Here is a 10,632-nt window from a genome sequence, read left to right on the forward strand (position 1 = left end):
ATATGATAAACAGTAAAAACAATAAGATACCTTGGTATAAAAAAATAGCTATTTGAAAAAGAAATGTAAGTTTAAGCTGATACACTTTGATATAGCCCAAGCTTTTTAAATGTGTTGTACAACATACAAGTACTTTATTTAATAGGTTAACGTAGTTACGTGAGTCTAGACAATTTGCTCTCTTTTTTTTCTGTCTGTGTAAATCGCAACAATTTCAGTACAACTTAATCTTAATGATTCATTTGATTATAAATAGTCTAATCCGGGAAACTTTATAAACGAATTTTTTGACTGATACACATATTTTTTAAAACATAAGTTTTAGTGTTGTTTACGTATCTATTAGTATGTTTGCACATACACTTATCCGAGGACATTTTATTCGACCAATTTTGGTATTACAATGTACATTTCCACATCGACAGTTTCATTTTATTTGTGATTGTACTACTTCGTATCCACATATATATATTTCAATTGTGTTTCATCAGCGTTATTAGACTTTGAGCTTTACTTCCCTTTTTATACTGTGAAAAGCTTTTTACAGCAAGGGAGATTATTTATGGTCTCGGACAATAGTGTATAATATGGTGTAATCATTATCGAGGGATACATATTCTGATCTATTGCAAACCCATCTACAGTACTTATGTTTCATTTCTTAATTATGATGTCTATATTACCTAAAACAGATTTTTTTTTATTTCAGAAATGTGCAACAATCGTGTGTGAAAGAAAAAGGTGTGCAATAGTGCAAGTTTGAAGGAATTATAAAGACAGTATCAAAACTGTATTAGTGATTACTTGATAATAATCTTTTTATTGACAAAATATTTATTGAAATTCCTATAATTGCATAAACCTCGAGAATTACCTTGTTCTTCATTACTTTAGGACCTCTATATGCGAGTTTGCATTAACATGATATCACAACTGCACCGACAAAATTAGAAATTGACAAAGGGTATTCAAACAGCAATTCGTATCCTCTTAACCTATATCATTATTTCTAATATAATGGACGAGATATATCAGCTATGAATGTCCATTTTACATCTGAAGGAACACAAGAATTCTTAACTAAATAATTGTTAAGTAAGTTAAATAAGAATGCAAATATTTGTAAGTTTCAAACCCCAATATTTACATTCTGTATGCTTAGACCCATTGACAAAAATTACATTCATAAATGCATAACACAGGTGTTCATAGAATCTCAGCACGTGGGAACTGATAGTAACCTGATCACACTGCGTAGTAATACACTACAAAAACTACTCACTCGGAACGACCGACCTAGATGCTTAATTCTTACATCTTAAAATATTATTGAACTGTGCTTTGTGAAATNTTAAGGAATGATTTTTATTTTTTCAACATTTATGAGGTCATAACAACAATGGGTTTATGGACATATTGAATGAATCGCGTTAGCGATTCATGTAAAATATGTCCATAAACCCATTGTTGTTATGACCTCATAAATGTTGAGAAAATAAAAATCATTCCTTAAGTATAAAGCGTAACGTGCATATATAACAATAATTACCGATAGTAACCGGTCAATTTTGATAACTTCAATGTTCAATGGTTTATTGAAATGGATTATTTTGTGTACACTTTTTACTATCTATATTAATATTCTGATTAGCATTTAATAGTTCAGGATTTTTAAAATTTAAAATTTTGCCATTTTTGCGGCGATCGATACCTTACAATTATTTGTAAATGATTTTATGAGAAACTGTATGGCGACTCGCCATATGTAACAAGTATAATACCACGACATTTTATAATGTTCGCAAAATAATCCCCCACGAATAATAATGAGTTTACAGGTTCCTTCGTATGGAACACTTTTGGAAAGAATAATAATGACGTAGTAAGTTTATATGATTATAAAGATCCCTGTAGTACAGCAGGCATACATTTGTTGTAAAACAATAAAATTCCTTTGTAGTTTTTCATACATACAGTTATTTCCCCTCAATTTAGTTCAGTTTATAAGTATAGTGAGACTGGACTTAGTGGCCTGCAGCTGATCAGCAGATAGTTAGATTGATTTGAGCACTATTTAAATCGGAAGTCCATAGGTCGATTCCTGGTTGACCTCATTGCATTGTATACTCTCAGAACACTGTTGTTAATTTGTGTGTGGTTTTTTTCTCGAAAGGTCAGAGGAAATTACATAGACTAGATAAACATTATCCGAGACATGGCAGTACACATTAGGTGTGTCTCACTTCAGGAAATGTTTGTCAACATGTATTTACCAAAACATATTTCAAAAACTCATTTGTAAAGAGCTAAGGATCCCTATCCCATTGTACTTTGAATTTACCTATAAACAGTAACTTCTCTTAATTTCGTATTGGATATAACTATTGCACAGCTAGGCCAGGGCACTTTCATAGAGCAGGTAACTCAGTTTCTTAGGGGGATAGTATAATATACTGGAATACAGGGTTCGAATCCCGTTCTAATTCAACTGAAGGATTCTTACAAAAGCTATAGTCATGCCGGCAAAATCGGTTTCCATAGCATAATTACAGATTTTGGTAGTGGTATGAGGATCCTTAATTTAGGTATTTAAACAATTACAAAGACTGGTATCTTCTATTAAAATATATAAAACAACTAATACAAATTAACGTAAAACATAGATATACACTATAGTAGCTATATGATTAAATCAATCAATGCTTGCATTAAAGATAAACGAGAAATTTAGAATCAAAAAAGGAACATAAACATAAACTAATAATGTTCTATAAAACATTCTAACCTTCATGGTTTGTGTGCTCGCCTTACTGGTTTGTGTGCTCGCCTTGATGGTTTGTGTGTTCGCCTTGATGAGTTGTGTACTCGCCTTGATGGTTTGTGTGCTCGCCTTGATGGGTTGTGTGCTCGCCTTACTGGTTTATGTGCTCGCCTTACTGGTTTGTGTGTCACCTTACTGGGTGTGTGCTCGCCTTACTGGTTGTGTGCTCGCCTTACTGGTTTGTGTGTCACCTTACTGGTTGTGTGCTCGCCTTACTGGTTGTGTGCTCGCCTTGATGGTTTGTGTGCTCGCCTTACTGGTTTGTGTGTCACCTTACTGGTTTGTGTGCTCGCCTTACTGGTTTGTGTACTCGCCTTGGTGGTTTGGGTGCTCGCCTTGATGGGTTGTGTGCTCGTCTTACTGGTTGTGTGCTCGCCTTGATGGTTTGTGTGCTCGTCTTACTGGTTGTGTGCTCGCCTTACTGGTTTGAGTGCTCGCCTTACTGGTTTGTTCGCTCGCCTTACTGGTTTGTGTGCTCGCCTTCATGGTTTGTGTACTTGCCTTGACGGTTTGTGTGCTTGCCCTCATGGTTTGTGTGCTCGCCTTACTGGTTTGTGTGCTCGCCTTCCTGGTTTGTGTGCTCGCCTTACTGGTTTGTTTGCTCGCCTTGATGGTTTGTGTGACTTCCTGGTTTGTGTGCTCGCCTTGACGGTTCATGTGATATCCTGGTTTGTGTGCTCGCCTTGATGGGTTGTGTGCTCGCCTTCCTGGTTGGTGTGCTCGCCTTACTGGTTTGTGTGCTCGACTTGATGGTTTGTGTGTTCGCCTTACTGGTTTGTGTGCTCACCTTACTGGTTTGTGTGCTCGCCTTGATGGTTTGTGTGATTTCCTGGTTTGTGTGCTCGCCTTGACGGTTCGTGTGATTTCCTGGTTTGTGTGCTCGCCTTGATGGTTTGTGTGCTCGCCTTGATGGTTTGAGTGTTCGCCTTGATGGTTTGTGTGCTCGCCTTGATGTTTTGAGTGTTCGCCTTCACGGTTTGTGTGCTCGCCTTGATGTTTTGTGTACTCGCCTTGATGTTTTGTGTAGTCGCCTTGATTGTTTGTGTGCTCGCCTTTCTGGTTTGTGTACTCGCCTTACTGTGCTCGCCTTACTGGTTTGTGTGCTCGACTAGATGTTTTGTGTAGTCGCCTTACTGGTTTGTGTGCTCACCTTGATGGTTTGTGTGCTCGCCTTGATGTTTTGTGTAGTCGCCTTCATTGTTTGTGTGCTCGCCTTGATTGTTTGTGTGCTCGCCTTTCTGGTTTGTGTGCTCGCCTTGATGGTTTGTGTGCTCGCCTTGCTTGTTTGTGTGCTCCCCTTTCTGGTTTGAGTGCTCGCCTTGATGGTTTGTGTGCTCGCCTTGATTGTTTGTGTGCTCCCCTTTCTGGTTTGAGTGTTCGCCTTGATGGTTTGTGTGCTCGCCTTGATGTTTTGTGTGCTCGCCTTGATGGTTTGTGTGCTCGCCTTAGTGGTTTGTGTGCTCGCTTTGATGTTTTGTGTGCTCGCCTTGATGTTTTGTGTACTCGCCTTGATGGTTTGTGTACTCGCCTTGATGTTTTGTGTACTCGCCTTAGTGGTTTGTGTGCTCGCCTTGATGTTTTGTGTACTCACCTTGATGGTTTGAGTGCTCGCCTTTCTGTTTTGTGTACTCGCCTTGATGGTTTGTGTACTCGCCTTGATGGTTTGTGTGCTCGCCTTAGTGGTTTGTGTGCTCGCCTTGATGGTTTGTGTGCTCGCCTTGATGGTTTGTGTACACGCCCTGATGTTTTGTGTGCTCGCCTTGATGGTTTGTGTACTCGCCCTGATGGTTTGAGTGCTCGCCTTACTGGTTTGTGTACTCGCCTTCGTGGTTTATGTGCTCGCCTTACTGGTTTGTTCGCTCGCCTTACTGGTTTGTGTGGTCGCCTTACTGGTTTGTGTGATCGCCTTCATGGTTTGTGTGCTCGTCTTCATGGTTTGTGTGCTCGTCTTCATGGTTTGTGTGCTCGTCTTACGGGTTTGTTCGCTCGCCTTACTGGTTGTGGTGCTCGCCTTGCTGGTTTGTGTGCTCGCCTAGATGGTTTGTGTGCTTGCCCTCATGGTTTGTGTGCTCGCCTTATTGGTTTGTGTGCTCGCCTTATTTGTGTGCTCGCCTTACTTGTTTGTGTGCTCGCCTTGATGTTTTGAGTGTTCGCCTTGATGGTTTGTGTACTGGTTGTGTGCTCGCCTTGGTGGTTGTTTGTGTGCTCGCCTTAGTGGTTTGTGTGCTCGCCTTGATGTTTTGAGTGTTCGCCTTCACGGTTTGTGTGCTCGCCTTGACGGTTTGTGTACACGCCCTGATGTTTTGTGTGCTCGCCTTGATGTTTTGAGTGTTCGCCTTCACGGTTTGTGTGCTCGCCTTGTTGGTTTGTGTGCTCGCCTTATTTGTGTGCTCGCCTTACTGGTTTGTTCGCTCGTCTTACTGGTTGTGTGCTCGCCTTGGTGGTTGTTTGTGTGCTCGCCTTAGTGGTTTGTGTGCTCGCTTTCCTGGTTTGTGTGCTCGCCTTTGTGGTTTGTGTGCTCGCCTTTCTGGTTTGTGTGCTCGCCTTGATGGTTTGAGTGCTCCCCTTACTGGTTTGTGTGCTCGCCTTCATGGTTTGTGTAATCGCCTTACTGGTTTGTGTGCTCACCTTGATGGTTTGAGTGCTCGCCTTGATGGTTTGTGTACTCGCCTTGATGGTTTGTTTGCTCGACTTGATTGTTTGTGTACTCGCCTTTCTGGTTTGTGTACTCGCCTTTCTGGTTTGTGTGCTCGCCTTTCTGGTTTGTGTGCTCGCCTTTCTGGTTTGTGTGGTCGCCTTGATGGTTTGTGTGCTCGCCTTTCTGGTTTGTGTACTCGCCTTACTTGCTTGAGTGCTCGCTTTACTGGTTTGTGTGCTCGTCTTCATGGTTTGTGTGCTCGCCTTCATGGTTTGTGTGCTTGACCTCATAGTTTGTTTACTCGCCCTGATGGTTTGTGTGCTCGCCTTACTGGTTTGTGTGCTCGCCTTGACGGTTCATGTGATATCCTGGTTTGTGTGCTCGCCTTCATGGGTTGTGTGCTCGTCTTGATGGTTTGTGTGTTCGCCTTACTAGTTTGTGTGCTCGCCTTGATGTTTTGTGTAGTCGCCTTCATTGTTTGTGTGCTCGCCTTGATTGTTTGTGTGCTCGCCTTTATGGTTTGTGTGCTCGCCTTACTAGTTTGTGTGCTCGCCTTCCTGGTTGTTGTGCTCGCCTAACTGGTTTGAGTGCTCACTTACAGGTTTGTGTGCTCGTTTTACTGGTTTGTGGGTTGGCCTTCATGGTTTGTGTGCTCGTTTCACTGGTTTGTGTGATCGCCTTGATGGTTTGTGTGCTCGTCCTCATGGTTTGTGTGCTCGCCTTCATGGTTTGTGTACTTGCCTAGATGGTTTGTGTGCTTGCCCTCATGGTTTGTGTGCTCGCCTTACTGGTTTGTGTGATCGCCTTCCTGGTTTTTGTGCTCGCCTTCCTGGTTTGTGTGATTGCCTTACTGGTTGTGTGCACGCCTTCCTGGTTTGTGTACTCGCCCTCCTGGTTTTTGTGCTCGCCTTACTGGTTTGTGTGCTCGCCTTCCTGGTTTGTGTGCTCGTCTTCGTGGTTTATGTGCTCGACGTAATGGTTTGTTTGCTCGCCTCAAATGGTATGTATTCTAAACTTAATGATTGTATGCAATGTAATTCAATTTCGTTGTTTGTATGCATGTTTATTGATTTAACATAACTTGGAAATAATTCGACACTGCATTTTTGAGCTTTAAATTATCTTTCCTTTTTCCTTTTAAACAATACACATTTATAGAAATGATAGAGGGAAATGATGATATCAGAACATGTGTTTTAAGAAAATTGATTTCCCATTTCAATCATCATGAACGTGGTATCTTAATTTTGTAGCTATATGCAAATGTGATACACAATATGGCAAGTGCCTTCTGTATACCATAACGCGTAACCCGTAGTTTGACTTCCGACCTACGTTATTGAAGGCGAATTCATCAGGTTGATTGAAAGATAATTCATCAGCGTAATTGAAAGCGAGTTGAACAGCGTAATTGAAGGCGAATTTATCAGTGTATTTGAAGGCGAGTTCAATAGTGTAATTAAAAGCAAATTCCTCAGGTAGCTGTAGGCGAACTCGTCAGCGTAATTGAAAGCAAATTTATCAGCGTAATTGAAGGCAAGTTCAACAGGTAACTGAACGCGAATCCACAGCGTAACTAAAGGCGAACTCATCAGCGTATTTGAAGGCGAATTCATCAGGTAACTGAAGGCGAATTCATCAGCGTAATTGAAGACTAATATCAGCGTATTTGAAGGCTAATTCATAAAGGTAATCGAAGGTGAATTTATCATGAATACAGTTACACAGCGTACTGTGAGTATTGTTTCGATTAAGGTAATAAAAACTAACACCACGATAATATTAATTTATTTGATCGGAATTTTGCTGTTATATGATATTTAATGTTGAAGAAACTTGCATATCAATTGTCAGTCATTTCGATTAGACTTCGAGAAATTATATATTGTAAATTACTTATTAGACAATCATTATATATGTATTAAAAACTATTTTGTAATAGGAAGAGAAAAATCCGAAATATGGCGAGCATTTAAAGTGGTTTGATATATAACTTTGCTTAACATTGCATATATATTGCTTGAATGACTTTTGAGAACGATTCAATTAGTTTTCTTATTATAGAGAATAATGTAAAATAGACAAAAGATGCAATGTTTTATAAAAAAGAATCCAGAGTATACCTCTTACCTACAATTATATACAAAGACATGTATAAACCCTTTTATAAATGAAATTATGTTTATATATCATATTTATTATTAATGTATTAAAATCTAATTATTGCATGATATAGGTCACCTATACCCTGAATCATGTATACGGTATAGAAGCACTCTTGTTAGAAAAACAAATGTGCTGGAATTTTCCGGCAGCAACCGAAAGAGGAAACGAAGTCTGTAAAATTAAGTGAAAATAGATCCATTGACCTTCAATCTCATCAATTTTCATTCAATTCGTGGCAATGTAGTAGTTTAAATCAAATTCAGACTTAACACCTAAGGATTAAGTCCTTAAACGAAGAGTTTCCCTGGCGTCTGTGGCGAGGCAGCGGCGCCGGTGGAAACGTAGATCTCGGGTTAAAGGCACGCATACGATATTGGAAGCATTGGGTGATAATTTAATGTCATTTGTTCAAAATTAAACGATACATTTAATCAATTATTTAAAATTTGCGACATGTTAATAGCTAAACGATTGAATATTCTGTTGTGGCGAAACAAGTCTCCAAACATTGAACGTTGGCCATCCTATCATTAGCTGTAATTATGGCGATATGGTTTCGGATAATTGGACCCCGATGATTCGGGCTAAAACGGATCACAATTCGGCCTGACTTCAGCTTAAGATCCTCTCTCGTCATCCCCCTTCATTTTAGCCATTGTTGATACTCTGTAGTGGCTGCCCCGTCATGTCAGCAGTAGGCTTCTCAATACAGCTGGAGCCAAGTAGTGGCGTCTGCATAAATTTACTTTGTTTAAATTTAAGGATATAATTTTTTATTCTAAATTAGAAACTAATAGTCATTGTTAAGTATCTAATGATGCCAAGGAATAAAGGGAAGGAGGTTTAAAGTTTTGTCACCTTCCTTGTAGAATTGCTACCCTTTACCTAAGCATTACAGGTGTTTTTTGGGGTATGAATGCACAGTGTTGAACAGGCCCTATACTGATTTTTTTTACATGTTAAATGATATTGTTGCTAATTAATGTTTTTATACACTAATTGAAGGATAGATTTAAGGATAATTTTGCGAGAGGATCGGGTCATTGAATAGCACAATACAAGTCGTCTGCTGAGACCAGACGAATGGCGCGAATCGGGTTTTATATACTGCTTAACTATAGAGGGAAACTAGGGCATCTTCTGTATCATTATCTACAGGGACGAATACATGAATTTAGAGGAAATAAATTTGACCTATCGTCATTTAACAGATCAGGGTAAAATAGGAAGAAATGTGTACCACCTCGTGAACAAAGGGCGGAATCGGAACTTCAAGTCGACAAATAAAAACAAAAACGAAAATGTGGAGACTCCGAAACAAAAGGACAAATATAAACACCAGTATAAAAAACATATAATTTAGGAAGATTAAGAAAACAATATAATCATTTTTTCATTAATAACTACTTTCTAATTATCAAATTTGATTTAACACTGTAAGACCACCTACACATTTCAACGCGGGTCTACAAGAGTGACTGTTATACAGTAAGTTAGATGTAATGCAATTAGCGAGAGTTTTAAATATTGTTGAAGAACTTAATATGTATTGAAATCATTTAAGATGATACGTTACCTTATAAAGTCTCTTTCAAGATATCATGGTTACTTTTTTTTTAATTCTATCAGACACACATTTCATTGATTTACCTTATTTGGGCATCAAAGGAAAAAGCATTTGTCTTAAAACAGTTAATATACTAAAATAACAAATGTATTATTTTAACAAATGTAGTAAATTGACATTTCAACAACTTTGTGAAGAAAAAAAAAGAAATAATTTCTGCTATCCAAAATTTGTTCAGTTGTGTTACTTTTATTAATTGAAGTTGAACATTGACAACTTCACGGTTTTGCCATGAACTCTACATTATTTCTTTTTTATCCTTGCAGAGCGATGGTTATATGCTGTTATTTTAAGGTGACCAAAACGTATTTACTTAAAGACATTTCAAAACAAAACCTGAAGTTTTCTGGCAAAAAAATCAAAATTCCTTTTAATAGTAGATTTAATGATAACTAGATCTCATAAATTCACTTATTCCTGAGTTTTATTTACATCTCACTCTTTCTGGAATATCACCAAATTATTGTCCATAACATCAAAGTTAGAGAATTTACTGAAATGGAACTAAATTTCAAAGGTCCTTACATTTGTTTAATGGCAAAAAGGCGTGACGTCATTCAAACTATTAGTATATCCTCCTTTGTTAAGTAAAAGTTGTACATTGTATACAGGTTCATTCAGCACAACCGTTAAAATGTTTTGGTGTGACATTTGATGACTAGTACGATATGTACTCTTATGTTCTATGTTACAATGTACAATATACATGTAAAAAAACATGTTCGCTGGTTGCGCTACATGAACCTTTACACACACAAACAACATTAATAATGAAATTCCTAAATACAATATACAGCGAAAACAAAATCATTTTGGTTTTTGAAACAAATAGATATAATTGCATATCGTTAATATAAAACAAAATATATCGAATGCTAAATTTATTTCGTCATTTGTTCATTTTCCCAACAACGATGTAATGACAACATTTATGCATACCTCTGATTAATACTGAACTCGAAGGGATCGGACGTCAAATTATATAAATTTTGAGGCTTATCTTTGCGATAATGTTTTCATCAATACCAATGTCCTTAATTAATACAGTATTTAACCTATACAGCGTCCAACAATCATGTTCAATTAACCAATCATTTTTTTCATATTTACCATTAACTCTATTCTAGGACCTAAAGAACATAAAATTCAGAAGGAATTTGCGCCAAATAACCAATTTGTCTATGTTTCTGGTTTTCAAAAATCACTTTTCCCCTCATAGAGTGCAACAATATTATTTGTATTTCACTTTTCTAAACAAAACGAAATATTCTATTAGGTTCAAGTTTCCCGTAAATATATATACACCATTTTAAGTGTTTGATGAAGGCACACTAGTATGAGATATATATGCGTCGTATTCCCGAAACTCCACGCGACTTA

At 38.0% G+C, this 10,632-nt stretch overlaps 1 protein-coding gene across 1 annotated transcript; it reads right to left on the reverse strand.

Moving 5' to 3' along the window:
* Nucleotides 1–3,929: 3,929 nt before the first annotated feature.
* On the reverse strand, nt 3,930–5,749 carry LOC110451757 (salivary glue protein Sgs-3-like). Its single transcript, XM_021499928.1, has 2 exons — nt 5,243–5,749; nt 3,930–4,643 (listed from the first exon to the last, which is right to left on the reverse strand). The coding sequence occupies exons 1-2, from the start codon at nt 5,747–5,749 to the stop codon at nt 3,930–3,932; spliced, it is 1,221 nt and encodes a 406-aa protein (XP_021355603.1).
* Between the last annotated feature and the right edge of the window lie 4,883 nt (nt 5,750–10,632).

The sequence above is a fragment of the Mizuhopecten yessoensis genome, unplaced genomic scaffold (genome assembly GCF_002113885.1).
Source record: "Mizuhopecten yessoensis strain PY_sf001 unplaced genomic scaffold, ASM211388v2 scaffold6169, whole genome shotgun sequence".
Classification (NCBI taxonomy): domain Eukaryota; kingdom Metazoa; phylum Mollusca; class Bivalvia; order Pectinida; family Pectinidae; genus Mizuhopecten; species Mizuhopecten yessoensis.

Coding starts and splice junctions, on each gene's coding strand:
- LOC110451757 (XM_021499928.1), bottom strand. CDS start 5,749: ATGAGGTCAAGCACACAAACCATGAAGGCGAGCACACAAACCATGAAG. Junction 4,644..5,242: donor CCAAGGCGAGCACACAACCA/GTAAGACGAGCG, acceptor TAAACCACGAAG/GCGAGTACACAAACCAGTAA.